This window comes from Myripristis murdjan, chromosome 5 (assembly GCF_902150065.1).
Source record: "Myripristis murdjan chromosome 5, fMyrMur1.1, whole genome shotgun sequence".
Classification (NCBI taxonomy): Eukaryota; Metazoa; Chordata; class Actinopteri; order Holocentriformes; family Holocentridae; genus Myripristis; species Myripristis murdjan.
The window spans coordinates 18,098,842-18,118,066 of record NC_043984.1 but is presented as its reverse complement, the minus strand read 5'-3'; the positions used below and the strand labels follow the sequence as shown (position 1 = coordinate 18,118,066).

The 19,225-nt window shown below is 39.9% G+C and overlaps 2 protein-coding genes across 2 annotated transcripts; one reads left to right on the top strand and one right to left on the bottom strand.

Moving 5' to 3' along the window:
- Positions 1 to 4,512: 4,512 nt before the first annotated feature.
- tmem43 (transmembrane protein 43) lies at positions 4,513 to 10,698 on the top strand. Its single transcript, XM_030050720.1, has 12 exons — positions 4,513 to 4,685; positions 5,715 to 5,861; positions 6,717 to 6,851; positions 6,968 to 7,062; positions 7,697 to 7,746; positions 7,961 to 8,030; positions 8,494 to 8,564; positions 8,658 to 8,785; positions 8,876 to 8,950; positions 9,164 to 9,265; positions 9,421 to 9,538; positions 9,682 to 10,698. Exons 1-12 carry the CDS (start codon positions 4,674 to 4,676, stop codon positions 9,882 to 9,884), a joined length of 1,206 nt encoding a protein of 401 aa, XP_029906580.1. The 5' UTR covers positions 4,513 to 4,673; the 3' UTR covers positions 9,885 to 10,698.
- A 126-nt stretch (positions 10,699 to 10,824) lies between these two features.
- LOC115358757 (transforming protein RhoA) lies at positions 10,825 to 14,755 on the bottom strand. Its single transcript, XM_030050761.1, has 5 exons — positions 14,617 to 14,755; positions 13,457 to 13,614; positions 12,541 to 12,661; positions 11,666 to 11,796; positions 10,825 to 11,571 (listed from the first exon to the last, which is right to left on the bottom strand). The coding sequence occupies exons 2-5, from the start codon at positions 13,610 to 13,612 to the stop codon at positions 11,398 to 11,400; spliced, it is 582 nt and encodes a 193-aa protein (XP_029906621.1). The 5' UTR covers positions 13,613 to 13,614; positions 14,617 to 14,755; the 3' UTR covers positions 10,825 to 11,397.
- Positions 14,756 to 19,225: the final 4,470 nt, after the last annotated feature.

Below are 19,225 nucleotides of genomic sequence, written 5' to 3'. Positions count from 1 at the left end.
CTGTACCTCCAGAAGACGTCTTCAGAGGGGCCAGAATGGAAGTTTTTAATACGTCTCTCCTGGATGTTGTTACTTTGTCATCTCTGAACCGTCAGAAGACGCTGCAAAGTTTCTGGAAAAAAATTAATTAAATATGCTTGCCACCCTTGTGACGGCGTGGACATACGCTTACCTGCCAACCCTATGCTGGTTGCAAGCAGTGTAGGGTTGTTGTCGTTGCTTTGGGCTTTCAAACTGTGTCAAAAGTATTTTCTAACTCCCAAAAATGTATGCGTTTTTGCGAGTTGAAAAAGTGTGTGTTTCTCCTTCTCTCCCCAGATTTTGAGTTCCAGATATAATGGGAGTCTATGGGGGAGAGAGCTGGCACTCCAGCCTTGGTTAGTGTTACCGTTTAAAAAGTTGAAGCTACTTTGCTTTTGTATTTACATTTTTCAAAGCAAAACTAGTTTTCCTACTACTTAACCCGAAAATTTTTGCATGTGGAGTGAAAATAGTGGCCAGTGGAGCAGTTTTAAGACAAGATTTTTAGGCGATTTTCCAATTTTCCAGGGCTGCTCCACTCTAGCCATCAGGTCTCTCACTCTAGCTCACGCAATACACGGCCAAAGAATGACTGAGCTGTGAGGCTTTGGAAATGCATGGGTGTCGGCCAGGTTTCCCTTTATTTTTCAATGAAGGTGAAAATCACAATTTTAAACGTAAATTAAGAAAAATCACAGTGTCGGATCAGTTTGAAAATCGTCACACCGCTTCTGCTAGATAAGACACACGTTTCTTGTATTTCGTGCGTGGACGCAAGTCAAAAGCTCTGTTTCAACTAAATATTGAAATTTCACATAGATATTTCATTTTAATGTGCCATATGTGGGTTTTCTCAAACAAAATATGGCTGTCCCCAAGTACTCTGGTCATTACCATCACTTTGAACAAATCACAGAATAATAAAGTTTTTCCAAAATCAGTTCATTTCACTCATCTGCATATGTGAAGAGGCAGATGAGCACATGGCTGTCAAGAGGAAAGTTTGACATTTTGATCATCAGAAATGTAAGTAAATTCAAGATTTATATAGGGTGACAGTAGAGTATGTTTATTACACGTCATTACCAAATAAGCTTCAATGTTGTTATTTTAGTGTAGTTTTATGAAAATTTGCTCTGTTTGTGTGTAACTAGAGTGCATTTTATGCTAGCTGTTGGGTTAGCCTTACCAAGTCATACAATGAGCTATTTTTTTACCAGGAAAGTAAGAAATGTCATTACCATCACACGTCATTACCACCACACAATAAGCTGTGATGGTAAAGACAAAGTGTGGTGGTAATGACATTTCTTTTTTTTTCTTGCCTCATACTCAATGATTTTTCCTTATTTAATGGAGATAACTGAGTAAAGATAAAATTCACAGATATATTATCAATGTCTAGTACACATTTTGACTATTTTGACACTGGGGTTTTAGATGCGGTCAATTTGGGCCCTGGCTTCTATAAAACATATACAGTACAGGCCAAAAGTTTGGACACACCTTCTCATTCAATGCGTTTTCTTTATTTTCATGACTATTTACATTGTAGATTCTCACTGAAGGCATCAAAACTATGAATGAACACATGTGGAGTTATGTACTTAACAAAAAAAGGTGAAATAACTGAAAACATGTTTTATATTCTAGTTTCTTCAAAATAGCCACCGTTTGCTCTGATTACTGCTTTGCACACTCTTGGCATTCTCTCTCGAGCTTCAAGAGGTAGTCACCTGAAATGGTTTTCCAACAGTCTTGAAGGAGTTCCCAGAGGTGTTTAGCACTTGTTGGCCCCTTTGCCTTCACTCTGCGGTCCAGCTCACCCCAAACCATCTGGATTGAGTTCAGGTCCGGTGACTGTGGAGGCCAGGTCATCTGCCGCAGCACTCCATCACTCTCCTTCTTGGTCAAATAGCCCTTACACAGCCTGGAGGTGTGTTTGGGGTCATTGTCCTGTTGAAAAATAAATGATCGTCCAACTAAACGCAAACGGGATGGGATGGCATGTCGCTGCAGGATGCTGTGGTAGCCATGCTGGTTCAGTGTGCCTTCAATTTTGAATAAATCCCCGACAGTGTCACCAGCAAAACACCCCCACACCATCACACCTCCTCCTCCATGCTTCACAGTGGGAACCAGGCATGTGGAATCCATCCGTTCACCTTTTCTGTGTCTCACAAAGACATGACGGGTGGAACCAAAGATCTCAAATTTGGACTCATCAGACCAAAGCACAGATTTCCACTGGTCTAATGTCCATTCCTTGTGTTTCTTGGCCCAAACAAATCTCTTCTGCTTGTTGCCTCTCCTTAGCAGTGGTTTCCTAGCAGCTATTTGACCATGAAGGCCTGATTGGCACAGTCTCTTCTTAACAGTTGTTCTAGAGTTGGGTCTGCTGCTAGAACTCTGTGTGGCATTTATCTTGTCTCTGATCTGAGCTGCTGTTAACTTGCGATTTCTGAGGCTGGTGACTCAGATGAACTTGTCCTCAGAAGCAGAGGTGACTCTTGGTCTTCCTTTCCTGGGTCGGTGCTCATGTGTGCCACTTTCGTTGTAGCGCTTGATGGTTTTTGCGACTCCACTTGGGGACACATTTAAAGTTTTTGCAATTTTCCGGACTGACTGACCTTCATTTCTTAAAGTAATGATGGTCACTCGTTTTTCTTTAGTTAGCTGATTGGTTCTTGCCATAATATGAATTTTAACAGTTGTCCAATAGGGCTGTCGGCTGTGTAGTAACCTGACTTCTGCACAACACAACTGATGGTCCCAACCCCATTGATAAAGCAAGAAATTCCACTAATTAACCCTGATAAGGCACACCTGTGAAGTGAAAACCATTTCAGGTGACTACCTCTTGAAGCTCATCGAGAGAATGCCAAGAGTGTGTAAAGCAGTAATCAGAGCAAAGGGTGGCTATTTTGAAGAAACTAGAATATAAAACATGTTTTCAGTTATTTCACCTTTTTTTGTTAAGTACATAACTCCACATGTGTTCATTCATAGTTTTGATGCCTTCAGTGAGAATCTACAATGTAAATAGTCATGAAAATAAAGAAAATGCATTGAATGAGAAGATGTGTCCAAACTTTTGGCCTGTACTGTATGTCTGTCTTTGTCTGTGTGTGTGTGTGTGTGTGTGTGTGTGTGTGTGTGTGTGTGTGTGTGTGTGTGTGTGTGTGTGTGTGTGTGTGTGTGATTTTCTGGAGGTTTAATCCCAAGGATAATATGTGTTAAAATTTTAAAATAACAGCTGTGTTAAATAAGTCCATTATAACATTATTGAATAACATTTTTCTGCACCAATTCATAAATATTATGTCTGAATATTTTATAAAGGCCTCACGTGTCATTTAAAATAAATTCATACATTTTCTCTTAATAGGCTACAGTTAATTCAACATGGCACCAAAAACAACTGCGCAAAGGTCAAAAACATTAACGTTAACTGTTTTGTAACAAGGTAATAAACATTTTCTATTTAAAAAGGTAGATTTGATTCATTTTTACTTTAGCTGTTTGTATCAAATGTCATTACCAAAACATTTTGTCATTACCGCAACACACAGTCATTACCACCACAGCGCATATTTTTTTAGAAAAACAAATTTATTAAATAATTTCTATATATTTATTTTGTATTTGTGAGAATTTAACATTTTTTCTTAACATTTTATCCAAAAAATATATAAATTATTAATTTATTGAAAGCATAAATTTAATTGTCAGAGTAGCATCTAACATAATATTGAAATATCAGAACAAACAACTCCTATAAATATGTTTAAAATGAAATAAAAATCATTCTCAGCACAGCTTAGTCAAAATTAATGTTTGAAATTACATGCAACGTTTTAAAAACACCATATTTTCATGTTGTTTTGAAAAATAATTCATTATTTGATGATGTGATGCTAATGACGTTTTGTCCTGACATCTTGGAAAAACCTATAAATATATTAATATATCTGAAATAAATGGTCACAACCATCCACAAGAATGAATTCCTGAGAAAATAAAAGCAATATTCAGATGGATAAAAATATGTTTCTACAAGTTGTATTTTCTTACAATTTAAGAAGTCAAAAGTTCCCTCAGTTGAAGAATTACCCTTATATAGACGTTCATATTATGGCCTGTCTCAACGTCTATCCTCGACTAGTTCTTGTCGTCTGTCGAACTGTTGTCGGCTGAACAACATCACTCGTGTCATTACATGTTTCAACTAAATATGGATGTCTTATTGACGTTCAGATTATGTTCTGGGCGGACTGACGTGATATCTACTTCTTTTGGACGTCCATGGACTTTGCTTGCTCAGTGGGCTTGTGTATATGATTTTTTGCTTAATGTATTTAAACAAACTAGTCACTGAATTTGGACTTATAAATCTCAGAGAGCAAACAATTAATGAAAACCTCTACCCTGCTAAATGTGTTCATTTTGCACCCCGAGCTGCTACACAGACTACATTACCCATCATGCCAAGCAAGGAGCACCCGGAAGACGGAGAAGAGGCGTAAAGTTTGCCTTTGGTGCTTGTTAGCGTCTTGCTCTGTGACCGTCGGTGTGTCAGCTGCGAGTCCCCCGGCATCTTTACACACACCTCCAGCCTTTCTGTCGGACCGGGAGCCGGACAACACAGAGAAATGTCCTCGGCAGTAAGTTGGTCTCATGTTGGCTCTCACCTTCCCTCTATGGGCGCGTTTTACCGCCCGTCTGTCTCAGTGTCAGAGCTACACACACAGTTTCTTCATTACCTCATAGTACAGACTTATTCCTCTGCTTTTTGCATTGCACATGGCCGCATTCATCACTTTTAATGTAGCTTAGGGTGAGGAGGAGCAGGTCGTAGCGTGAGGAAGGGTGTGTGCGCTGTCCATGCCAAACTCTGTGGCAGGAGCAAGAGGATTATCAACTAAAACCAGTCTGTCTGATTTTATACTTAAGATCAAAATTGTGTGTAATTGTTGGAGGATTTACAGTGTAGCTGAGTGTCTGGACAGTGTGTGTTGGAGTGCAAGTGGAAGATGTGTTAGTTTTCTGATATGTTACTCCAGCAGAAGTAGAGGTCCTGCTGTAAAAATGTACTGAGGTAAAAGTAAACAGAAACTCATTTAAAATGCACTTCCATGCTGTTATAACAGGATGAGAGTTCACGCTTCAAACTCGACTCTTTTCAAGGCGCATTATGCTGAACTGCAGTGAGGACCCTGTAGACTCAACTCAACAAATGTGGAATAAGTTTGAGTCCATATGGTTCTCATCGTCAGGCCATCTCACTATTTTTCCCCTTTCTTCCACTTTCTTCCTCATTTTGCTGGTTGAATCTAAATGGTCCTTGCTTCCAACGACTACCTGCAGTTTTTCCATTGTGCACGTTTTATTGGAAATTTGGAAATGACCTAACTGTAACTGTACCTTTAAAACCTTAAAAACAGTGTAACTGTACCTTTAAAACAGTGTCGACTGCAACTCAAACTCAGAATCACACAAACTGAACCTGTGTTTGAACTTCAGCTTGTAAAGTTTAAAGGTGACCCTTGAGCTAATGTCAATTTAAATGATTCATTCATAAGCAGTGACAATTGAATTCACTGAAGTAAAGCTGACTAAAGGTTTCCATGTTATATCTACGCAGTCTTGAATCGTTTTTGACTGAACTCAACTTTTTTTTTTTCTCCTGTCAGTTTTCAGGCACAGACCATAACCAACACAAGCGTGTGACTAGCCGCTCTAATCCTGGATTCCTTGAGCGTTTAAGTGAAACTCTTGGAGGAACAGTTTTAGGTGTTGGACTGTTCTTCCTCTCGTTCTACGTTCTCTTCACCAACGAGGTAGGAAACTCATGTGGAGGCACCCATATACTGCATGCACAAGGGATGCATGATGATATTGGCATGTTGTCGATATTGGCTTTAAAATGAAGTAAATTGACTTGAAATTAAGATTTCTGCCAGTATGACATAACAATATGTGAAATTTGCCCTGGCTGTGGCTATTGCTGGTAGCTTGTTCACTTGGGATGAATCATATAGTTTTGTTTGAAATAAAATGTTATATAAAAACAAATATGGCATGTTTTACATAACGCAAGCTGAAGTAGTTTTCTGATTTTGTCCAGTGAATATGTACATTTTGCGAAGCACTGTATTTTATGTCTGAATCTGCCTCTGGGCCTTCTCAATAAGAGCAGGCATACTAATAAGTTCATTTCACTACAGGAGAGACTTAATGTTCTCTGCAATCTGGTGCCAAAAATGTGCATATCTCAGCATCTGCAGCTGGCCAAAAGAGTTGGCATTTGGGATATTGGACCATGTTTACACAAACATCGCTAATGCATACAAAGCCACCCCTCCCCCACTCGGGGCAGTTGAACCACATCTCTTTGTTTCTACTCCCTAAATACTTAACACTTATCAAACATGTGAAACTGTCTGTAAAAACAGTTTAACTGTGGCCAGAGGGAGCTGAGACTGCACTTCAGCACCGGTTTCAACACATTGACTGAAATATGGTTGCTAAGCAGGCTACTCTGGACATCAACCACTTTGCCTCCTCAGTCCTGAGTTGCATCAAAACCAACTCAGACAGTGTCACTACCCTCAAACGGATCACTACATTCCCGAATCAGAAGGGTTAGGGCTGTGTACAAACCACAGAGTCACTGTAACTGTTCCTCTGCTCAGGGAAGGGCGCTGCAAACGGCATCCTCCCTGGATGAAGGGCTTTCACAGGTCGTGTCCTTGGATCCTTCCTTCAGCCTCGACCCCCAGAACAACAACCGTCTAGTTCACCTGTCTGCACAGCTGCGCACCTCACAGGTAGGCTGTACGGGACGTGTTGGTTGCAGCTCCAATGCGCCGGTGTCTTTGCTCAAGAATAGACCTTTATAAGCACTGAAATAGTCTGATTCCCTGTCTGTTGTGTGTCTGTGTAGCCCCTTCATGACCCCAACTACAGAGTGGTTGTGCAGGCGGTGAAGCTGAAGAGACAGGTGGAGATGTACCAGTGGGTGGAGTACCAGGAGAGCAAGTGAGTCCATGCTGCCTGCAGGGCTACAGTCAGGGTGGGGTCTGATCTAAAACAAAACAAAATGAAAACTTTGGCTGCCACACACATTGTTAGATGTTTTAGATTGCTATTATGCCTTGTATTAGCCATTAAAGTCCCTGTGAAATTAACTCTCATCACATTCACTTCCTTGGAAATAGTGTATCTTAATGGTGACCTCACACTGCACCAGGGGTTGGAAACAAAACTTTTTAACCATTAAAACCTTCATAAAAGTTTGATTAATCCTGCCCCTTCTCTCATTCCATCAAATAAAACAATGCTTCTCTCCCTAATTGATGTCCCGCCCGACAACCTGTTATAACTGGAAATACATTGTTATATAATCTCATGCACACCCACAAAGTGACAGGTGTGTCAGAGGAATGGTTCAGTATCATCAGAGACAGAAGGTTCCTGCACACGGGAAATAATATTAAATCAAGGATGTGCAATAAAATCTTTTGAACTGCTTAACATGGGAAGAGTAGCTTAGTTCCAGTATGTTAACTCTTTATTTTTAGCCATTCATTTGTAATTCTGACACCCCTTTTCAAATGAACGCCCGCATGTCATTACTAAACCTCAGTGAGTGTCTTGCTGTCGTTCTTTTCAGGGACTATCAGGAAGATGGCGAGACCAAAACTGAGACGACATACACATACAGTGAGTTGTTGTTGTTTTCAAGATGGCTCCTTGTTAGACTTTGGTCTAACAAGGAGCCATCACTGCAGTTCAGTGTAAAGCTTGGCTGACTCCATTGCGGAATGTATTTCTGGTTGCTGTTTATGTAGTGACAGTGACACTAATCCAGCGAGTTGAAACTGTGTTCATTGTTTGGATGTGCAGTGTGAGGCAGTATCATTCCTATTTCCCTCAGATACAGAATGGAAATCTGAGTTGATCAACAGCAGGAATTTTGACAAGGAAATTGGCCATATCAATCCAAGGTACTGAAATTTATTCAGATTATTCTATTCTATTCTATTCTGCTCTATTCTGTTCTTGGGCTGGGTGACCTATCAATATCTTGCTAAGAGACTAGAGATCTAGGATTGTTAATATTGTAAAATCATGATAAGTGCTGTTTTTTCCTGGTTATATGGGCTGAATTACAGTAAAGCAGTGCAATTTTCTAAACATATTAGACTGTTCTAGTTGTTCTGCCATTTGCCTCCACATGCTTGATCATTATATCCACATTACTAAAAAAATCTCTTGCGTGCATATATCTTATGAAAGAACCAACAGTCATCCCCACAGTATCAACATGGAGGTAAAGATATTGTCCATGATTTTGTCCACATCACCCAGCCCTGTTCTAATCTGTTCTGTACTTTGGCAATGAAATGGATTTATTTGTAATGGGTTTGTGCTTAATCGTTGTTGAATATTATCTTTGTTCTCACTTAGTGCCATGGCGGTCGAGAGTGTGACAGTGGTGGCTCCTGAAGTCAGGGTCGGGCCTTTCGTTCTGTCTAAAGGTATGTTTCCACACACACTGGGGCAGAAACACACACCCCATCCCCACTGCTCTCAAAGCCAGCTCTCCTGTTGATGGTTTCTCTCAATGACAGGACTGGTGGAGCAGATTAATAACTTCCAGACCCTGAGTCTGCGGGATTTTCCTGGCTCCAACCTGGACCCCTTTCTCACCATAGATGAGGATTATTTCTACCACACCCCTCACCCCCGCAGACCAGAGGTGAGAGTGACGACACTAACACATTCACGACACACACCTGTGCTGTGAGCGGTGGGTTCAGTCATTATGTGTTTGGTGTTTTTTTGTTAGGTGGGGGACGTGCGTGTGAGCTTCTCGTTCGCTGGACTTAGTGGTGCAGGATCTTATCCTGGCCCGGCCCAAACGGTGAGTGTCTCAAGTTCCATGTTCTGGTACCGTTGTTATTCGCACATAATCACCAGAATTACAGTAGATTACAATCAATTACACAAAAATGAAGATGAGGATGAGGTAATTCTGTTTTATTCATAGTGTATTCTTTTCTTCACATCACACACTGTGTTTAAACTTAAATCGTGGTCTTCCTCAGTTGCTGGTGAAACATTTACTGTTTTTCAGGTCAGTGTGGTGGCCATGCAGAGAGGTGAGAACCTGATCCCCTTTAAAACCAAGTCAGGAGACACTCTGGAGATCCTGTACCTGGAGGACCTTTCTGCCCAGGTCAGCGTGCATTTTGTTTGATTTTGTGGACACGACTGAAAGTGGTTTATATTAGAATATCTATACCCATGTGTCTGCGCACACTGAAGTCGTTGAAGGACTGATTTCCCATGTGACTCTTGGCGCTGATAGTTGCAGTTGTGTTTGGTCTGTAGGAGGTTTTTGAGAAGGAGCAGCAGCACAACACCATGAAGACATGGGGCCTCAGGGCTGCAGGCTGGGCGCTGATGTTCCTTGGCATAAGTTTGACCATACGCATCATCCACACACTGGGTAAGCTCTTGCTACACTCACTCACACACACACACACACACACACACACACACACACACACACAGCTATTTAATACAAAGATTCAACTCATTACTGTTTTCCTTCATTATGAATTCATGTTCTTCATTGTTTTCCCCTGCCAGTGGATTGGGTCCCCATTCTCAGAGAGCTTGTTTCCTTGGGGCTGAAGCTCTTCGCCCTGTGTGTCTCCTGCTCTCTCTCCCTGCTCACCATTGCAGTGGGTTGGCTCTTCTACCGCCCCTTAGTGGCAGCAGCCCTGGGTGCCGTTGCTCTGCTCCCGGTGTTGATTGCCCGCTCTCGTGTTCCGGCCAAGAAGCATCAGTGACTATGACCATGTTAGCATTCGAACGTCGTCGGCTCTGAAACAAGCAGTTTCTGGCGCGTTTCCACTGTGTCTTGGGTTGTCCATCCATCTGAAGTGTGTCACTGTTTTGCCGCTGGTTTTTCCACAATGGTTTCATCAAACCGCTCGGGTTCGTGAGTAGGACTTGAAGAAATGCTCTTTCACAATGCTTTGTCTCCTGTAGGTGCAATAATGAATACAGTCCAATGTCCAACAAAGTGCCTATGATAGTGAATGAATTTCAACATTTAAACTAGTTTTGTATAATTGTCTGTTTTATATTTACGCACAAAATGCAAAAACACATCCTTGCAGACTTGAGGAAGGTTTACAAATGTCAAATGTTTTTTTTTTCCCCTCTTGATGCTACACTCATTGTTTTCTCAGTTGTTAGACTGTTGCTCATAATGAGCAACATAAAATTACTGTAACCCAGATTGTTAGGTTACTTAGCTAATATTTTTCATCGTGGTAAATCTTCATATTTCTAATTTTTATTCCATATCATATTACTATCACAGTAAAAATGTTTAGTTTGCACTGTAAATATCACAATGATCCAAACATACAATTATTCAAGTAATCTTACCCATCTTATTAAGTTACTCTGAAAGGCTGAAAACTGCTTGAGGTCATGTTTCTCTGCCCCAGTCTTGCAAGGCTTGTTTTGTCAAAAACATTTTTTGATCATTATTAAGGCTTGTTCATGAAACCAAAGAAAAAGAGGAATCTCTGCAGTTTTGCTGTTTGTTTATATGCACTGCACCTTGAATTAAAACATTTTGTTGTGTGAGTAGTGGGAGTCCTACAGTACCTTATTGTGTGTCATCTTTCCAGAGTCCTGCATAAACTGTACACAGGACTTCCTACTGTTTCCAAACGAGAGGTCGTGCAATCTTTATCAAGCAAATGAGGCAAGCTATCAAGATTCTTACAAAGTAATTTATTACACAAAAACACTAAGTTTTCATTTGTGTTTTAACAAAATGAGTTTCCAGTCTTCTCATAATGTGCATGTGATCATAATGCACAGGAGGATTTCTAGATGAAGCACACAAACAATTTGACTTCATGTGAGCGTCTGTTCCTTGAAATAATTAAAGGACTACGGGTCACAGTGTATAGGTACCTCACCCTAGTTGGCTGTGGAAAACATTCCTCAGATCAGCAGGCAGGGCTTAAGCACTTAACTGTAGTTGGCAGGTATGACACAACAGGTCCCCTGGCTGACCTCTGATTACATAGTATGTGTTGATAAAGGTTTTATTATGGCAGATTTACTCATGTTAAAGTACAAAAAAAAAGCATATTCCATAACCTCAAAATTGAATACTGACAAAACCTGACTACTTTTGCTTAAGACAGAAAAGTAAAAGCATTACACCTTTAATAAAAACTGGGGAGAACAGTCTTTTGTGTTGGTGTGTCTGGGGGGCAGGTTTGACCTAATATTCCTTCCTCTCCCCCCTGTAGGAAGCAGTCCTCATGCCTCCGTTTACAGTAGGAGACATTTGCTGCTCTTCTTTCCCCTCCGGGCCTGTAGCGCAGCCCTAGTAGCCATCTCAAAAACTTCCCTCACGCCATCCTTTGTTTTTGCAGAGCACTCCATGTATCCAAAGGCACCGATCCTGTTTGCCATGTCACGCCCCTCCTCTGGTTTCACAGGCTCCTGCAAAAAAAGTTAACCAAAGTTTTAGCAAACGGGCCTTCACCGCTCACAAGATCGTATATACAAGCAGGTGCATGCATTTTAAAAACTTTACCTGCTTCATTTTGGCGAGCTCCCTGCGGGTGTGCTCGTCATTGCGCAGGTCCTTTTTATTTCCCACCAGGATAATGGGAACATTTGGACAGAAGTGTTTGACCTCTGGAGTCCACTTCTCTGGGATGTTCTCTGGATAAAGGGAGGATATTCATCAGTCACAGACAAGAGATAGTTCCAGTGTAATTTCATTTTATAAGATGTGGTGATCTGGACCTGATTAATGACTGAGCAGGAAATGTTTTATCCTAGATAGTGAAACGGCCTTAAGACGAAGCCCTCTGTACGGATTCCTCACATCTTTTAGGATAAAGGCCTTGGTGCCTGACTACTTTTGATGTATAGCGGAGAGTGAATCGAAGAACATGGTAAAATATGATAAATCAAGTAAGTGCACATACACTTCATCATGTCCAGTAGTTGCATTTTATCACTTTGTGTGTGTTGTGATTGGTTTCATACTAATGATCATCAGGGACATTTGTTTCTAGGAGTGCCTGGCAAGTATTCTGAAAGTTAAATTTAAGTACCCAGAAAAGGTATGGACTAGGACACAATCAAGGCTGATTGTGAAAATTGGCATAGGAGTGTGTCACTTATTACAAATTTAACTTAGCAACAGAGTAAAACTAACATGGTCTTTAGTTTAAGGAAAAAAGTTATCTGTGTTCCTCCACACTGTTTTCCCATTTGAAAAGCCTGACCTGTTTTTTTGCACCTGCATTTGTATTACGATTCATACAAAAATGCCCATTTGTATTGGATAAATATATCAGCACTAAAACAACAACAACAAAAACACTCGGGTGTATTCCTGCTTCTGAATCTTACATACCATGTAAGAACTGGTAAAATGAAAAACCGCATTTTACTTACCAAGACTGTCAGGACTGTCAATGGAGAAGCACATGAGAATGACATCAGTATCTGGATAAGAGAGTGGGCGCAGTCTGTCATAGTCCTCTTGACCTGCTGTATCCCAAAGTGCCAGCTCAACCTGCCACAGGAGGTCACAGATTATCAGCCAGCACACAAAGCCACAGCATGTTTATAACACTGCCGGTCTATTAAGTCAAAAAACTACACAAGCACACTAATGAGTGGTGACACAATATCCAGTTATTATTCAATATTACTTCAGTAATCTATTTATGTTTTTTTTTTTTTTTTTTTTTTAAAGAAAACTTAAGTAATTAAAGAATGACATTCACACACAATGCTCTTGTATAATTTGATCCTCTATGCGGCTCAAAGCACGACAGCATCACAGTTTGAGGACAGTATACACAGGTGAGGTGCCAACCCATCTGGTGCACACAGTTATAGAAAACCTGTGTTACACCTACATCAGCTGAGAGGCTGAGGCTTCATATCCTTTCGTCTTACTTTTTGATTTCAACGCCTATTCAACCTCAGTTTCCATGGTAATATTCAGAATATTCTATGTTGTGAAGACTGGGATGCTGGTAGTCAGGATGTGGAGATGCACAATTTCACAGTTTATGCACATTAAGAATTAAAATGGGATATTTGCCATTGTAAAGAGTAACATGTTAAGACAGTCAGAGACCCCCTGCTCTGCAAAAAGCTCTGTCGACCAAAGTCCTCAAGGTAAGGAAGCCTTTTGTACTATTTAGCATATAAGCACAGCTTATTGAATTTCTTGCATATGGTCAAATGATCAATATTAATGTACAGGGTGGAGGACTGAAGAGAGAAAACATCCTATTTGCTGTTTAGACTATACGCGTCAGTGTAAATAAAGATCATGCTGCAGGGAAACAAGACATACCTGTTTGCTATCAACCTCGATGTCAGCCACGTAGTTCTCAAAGACTGTGGGTACATAGACCTCTGGAAACTGGTCCTTACTGAACACGATGAGTAGGCAGGTCTTCCCACAGGCTCCATCTCCCACTATGACCAGCTTTTTTCTAATTGCTGCCATAGCTGCAGAGAAAAAAATATATCAATATATATAAAATGGTAAATGTTGGGAAAGAAGATCACTTCAGCTAAAGCAACACTGGGGTCTGGTTTATTGCACTCAGTCATTGCTGAAAGGCACCACTGTCATCATGAAAAAAAAACAAAAAACAAAAAACATGAGGCTGACAGTACACTTAATCTGTATGAAACAAACTGCAGAGGCTAGCCAGTTTTTTGTGGCAAAATAAAGATTACAGTGTTGGAGTAAAGCTAATGGGTGGTCCATCCACTACAGCTCCCATACAAGGAGGAAAACACGGATGCACAGAGAGCCTTTCCAGCCCAAATCTGCTTTAGTGCGCTTCTTAACCTAAATGTCACACAGGGAACCTTCTTCCATGATGATACATTTCCGCCCCAGTCAGTGCCTATGTGACCCACCCCTGAGGCAAGCTGGGCTACACTGACAAATATTGAGCTTCTACGGCTAATCGAGAACAGAATTATCAAAACTCAATTAAAAGAGAGCCTCCTGATCAATAACTGTGAACAAACTCTGGCCGAGCATTAAGTTAGCGCTAGCTAGCCTGGATCTCAGCTAGCTGGGAGGCTGCTCTGTTTACAAAAGACTTCGCTAACAGGCTACCTTAGCGTTAGCCGAATGTGAGGATAATAACGCTGTTTAAATTAGTATATTACAAAATAGTGGTGTAAGGTTAATAAGCGTTATTTGTGAAAGAGTATATATATATTCACCTGTGAGTGCAACAACTTATTTGACTGTTTGCAGTCCAACCAGCTTCCCCAAACCCCGCTAGACTGAGTCAGACAACAAAACAGCTAAGGCTAGCCAGTTAGTCGAGGCTAGCTTAACATAACGGAAGTAAACGAGACTTTGCTGGTCCGTTAGCTAGCTAGCTAGCGCAAGTGGGGTGTCGGCAGAAAATATAGGTTAACTAAACCATATAACGACAATACGGGTGACACCGCAATGCCCTTTGCGTGTAGTGATGATATGCTTACCTGGTGACTGGTTTAAAGGCTACCCAAATGATTTCCAAACAATGATTTGCTGGCCTCCGTCGTCCCTCACTTCGCTGCGCCGCTGGCCGCTGTTGGATTAGCAGGGGGGAAGTGAGGGGGCGGCGGGGGGCGTGGACAAGGCCTCGCGGCGCACAGCTATACTATACTATACTATACTACAGTACTTTACTACGCTATCCTATCCTATCCTATCCTATCCTATACTATACTGTACTGTACTGTACTGTACTATACTATACTACTCTACACTACACTATACTATACTTCACTATAATATACCAATTTGGTTTTAAAAGTAAACACTACAGATCTGTGTAGATATGCTCTTAAGGGAGTTATTAGTAAGAACAGTAGACATAACTCCAGTGTTAATATGTTTTCTGGATGCATGTAAAGCATATGACCATGTCAATCATAGTAAACTGTTTTTAAAATTACAAGAGCGAGGGGTTCCCCCATATCTGATATGGATCTTGCATTTTTGGTATTTACATCAAACCATGCAGGTGAGATGGGGTAGAATTACATCTGCATCATTCAGGGTGACCAATGGCGTTCAACAAGGCGGAATTCTTTCACCTGTTCTTTTTAATTTATGGATGATCTTTCTAAGAAGCTAAAAGGATGTAAGACTGGTTGTATGGTAGGGGAGAGCCTCATTAACCATCTGATGTATGCTGATGATTTAATTGTCCTGTCTCCTTGTAGTGCTGGTTTACAACAACTGCTCAGAGTGTGCTCAGGTTACATTGTGCAGTTTGACATTTAGTTTAACTCTAAAAAGTGTGTTGTTGTGATATTTAAAACTATAGAATACCAGAAGTTGAACTTTCCATTGTTCCTTCTGTCTGATCAAGTACTGAATGTAGTGAATAAGGTAAGATACTTGGGTCACTTCATCAGAGATCATTTATGTGATGATGATGATGATGTGCAGCGCCAGTGCTGTAAATTATATGCGCAAGCGAACATGCTGGCACACAAATTCCATATGTGTACTGATGATGTTAAAATAGCCCTTTTCAGATCTTACTGCACACTACTCTATACAGCACACCTGTGGTGCAGTTAAAGCAAAGCAAAAATGAAAAAGTTTAATTTGGCAGATAATGATGCTTTTAGAATCCTGCTAAAGCTTCCAAGGTGTACAAGTGCAAGTCAAATGTTTGTGAGCAGTAATGTCCCCACCTTTCATGCTGTGCTGAGGATTTTTATGTTTAAATTTATATATCGATTGTCTGACTCGAAGAACGAAGTTATTCAGGTCCTGGTTGAGCCTACAAGGAGCTTCTGGAGGCACCGGAGTGATTGTCTGTATGTGTTTTAGCTATTGTGACATCTGAACTTTTGTATTGTTTTTTAATCGTTGTGGTTGTTTTTTTGTTTGTTCTTATATTTGTGTTTATATGGACCATACTGCTCTGAAATAAAGTTGAAATGAGTATAGTATATTGTACTATACTATACTATACTATACTACATTACACTACACTATACTACACTATACTATACTATATTGTACTATACTATACTATACTATACTATACTGCACTAAACTACACTATACTATACTATACTATACTATACTACAATACTTTACTACACTACACTATACTATACTACACTATACCATAATACACTATACTATACTATACTATACTGTTTTATTTTATTTATTCATTGTTTTTATTTTATTTTGTGTGCATTATTGTTATTATTATTATTGTTATTATTATTATTATTATTATTAGTAGTAGTTGTAGTAGTAGTAGTAGTATCGTTGTTGCTATTGTTGTTGTTGTTGTAATTAGTTGCTATTTGGATATAGTTGGTTATTTACAATAGTAATCGGCTAACAACAGCAGCCAACAAGAACAACAACAGAAGCTAGAATAGTTAATTAATAATTACTGTTAATTATTCAGACTGGATGTAGTGGTGACAGTTATTACTTAACTGCTAGATGAGGTTGTGGCCAGGACAGGAAACTGTTATTGTTATTAGAGCAAAGCCTTGCAATGAGTGAGTGATGATTACACTGTCATAAACAGGGGTAATTTACAGCAGGAGTCCCAAGGTACAGTCTACACAAATGTACTGTAATTATTGGACATCAAGGTATAATTATGTTTACCATACTCAGAGCCAAAAAGGTACATACTATGTTCCCAACATACATATATATACCGTTTCCTCTAAACGTTAAGGCACAATACCAGGAAACAGCATTTGTTTTGTCAAATACAATGAATGAATAAATAAAAATGCATGAATAAACATATAAACACCAAAATAAAGAAATTAGATATAATATTAATTTAAGGTGGATTTTAACTTGTGGGCTATGTTTGAGTAGCCTTGAAATAAAATAAGTTTTGTAGATTTGTTGATATAAAAAATAGGTAATAGAGTTATCCAGTCAATAATGAAGTTATGATGCAGGAAAAAGAGCGGTCTGTATCAGGCACAAACCACGAGGCGGCAAATAAGACCCCAATGTCAAGGGTACAAAAGCAGCACCTTAGAGGGTCCTGCCCCAGTGACCAGCCACTGTATACCTAAAGGTACAGTTATGTACTTCATCCTCTGAGAGTGTAGATAATAGTTGTTGAAGGAGCTGCAGTGGACACTGATTTATCATAGCACACTAGTTTTGTAGAGGCTGAGAAGTGCGTGCCCTCTGCTCTTTGATCGAGCTTATCTCACAATATTATTACAACTCTGTTGTAGGTGTGATAAAGGAAATAATATTTAAGATGATGTCTAACCAGTGCGTGTCTACTTTCCTTTCCTGTCTCCCCATTCTCTCTTCTTCCTCTCTCTCTCTCTTTCTGTCTCTCTCCCCTTCTTGCTAGTCTATTTATTAAACTATATAAGGAGAATATAAAGACAAAGTTACATTATGTTTATTATTTACAAGTTACTGTGGCTATACTAAGGACTGTATAGACAAAAGTCCAGCAATACTTTTGATCATTAATTGTTGCAGTCTTTTGTTTTTTTAAATACCATTTTTACACATGCTTATCGTGTTTGGAGTAGCCTGTGTCTTGCACAATAAAAGGCATGGCAGAAATTTAAATACACTTACTCCATGGTCTTCCACTCTACTTTTATCACACTCTGTGTCGGATTATACTGTCTAGATTGTCCCGCTATTCCCTTTTAAAGGAATATGTGAAAACTGCAGTTTTACAGTTTTGAGGAGCAAGTTGGGTTAGGTTAAAGAAGACCTGTTGATATCTGTGATACTTGTTGGTTACTTTGACGTGCCTGTTTAATATGGACTGAAAAATTATTTGAAAATTTCAGATTGATCAATTGAGAGCGTGAAAGAGAGAGAGTGAGAGAGAGAACAGTATGTCCTCTGTTGTATTAATAACCATGGCTCTTACTCTAATCCTGATAAGAGGCTTTCTCAGCACTGCTCAGATTCAGTTCATGGAAACCAACTCAGGCATGTTTCCATGGAAATGAACAAAGCTGTGTATCACAGCTAATAGTAATAGTTGATTTTCACATGTATTTTCACATGTGTCCAGTGGTTAAACAGTGAAGAACTATTTCCATTTTGGAAAACAGATTTGCAAGGTGCATTTCTCAGTTTCCCATGAAGATAAATAACACCATTTTGTAAATAAAGGCCTTACAGTAGCTAACATCTTCCCTTTACCAACAGCCATTTCATCAGCCACTTCAATCATTTTGTACAATGGGTCAGTGTGCAGGTTTGTTTTAAATGTCCCATGTTTCATTTTGGAGGATCATTCTTCAGAGTTTTCACTTGATTGAAACACTTCATGCTATCTTTGGTCTTTTGCCATAAAATTGCCCTGCCAGCCTCTGCATGTCATTTATTCTCAGCATGACCTCATTTTGTTGCAAACTCATTAAGTCTGTCTGCATGTGATGGTCGTACGCAGCCTAAAACTTGTTCAGCTTCATGTTTTGAACATGCAGACACACGGGAAGAAGTAAAACAGACATTACTTTGACACCTTCCAGGAATTTGAACTCTAGTGTCCTCCAGGCGTCAAACACTGGTGACTTTTGTGCTGAACTTTGAAAAGCGCTTCACACATTTCACAGCCATTTCACACAGCTGACATTAACACTTACTGAAAGATCACATATTATGTTTGTATCATGAATATCAGCTAAAGCCTTCATGTGACAAAAGTAGGATTTATATGGTAGCTGACAGATAATGATGCCCAGAGGCGTCAAGTGTTTTATACCTTCACTGCTGGCTTCACCACAGTTGATCAAGGTCACTGACCGTCATAAAAACACCGAGTAAACACTGACAGTTCTGTTCAACCGTGGCTGGAGGCAGACAGCCTGGGCCTCCTCCTCAAGAAGTTTAAGGATCTCTGAAGGGACTGAGGAGCTCAGAGCATTTGAAGAAAAAGCACCATTTCCTAAAACTCAGTGGACTGAATTAGTGGAAGAAACCCATTCTACAATCTCTTCCTCCTAGGGATGAGGGAAAAAAGAAACAATTCAGTTATAAATTGTGATTTTTTTTTTAGGTAGGGGTGATTTTTATATTGCCATGCCATGCTGACGCTGAATCAATACTTTGTCC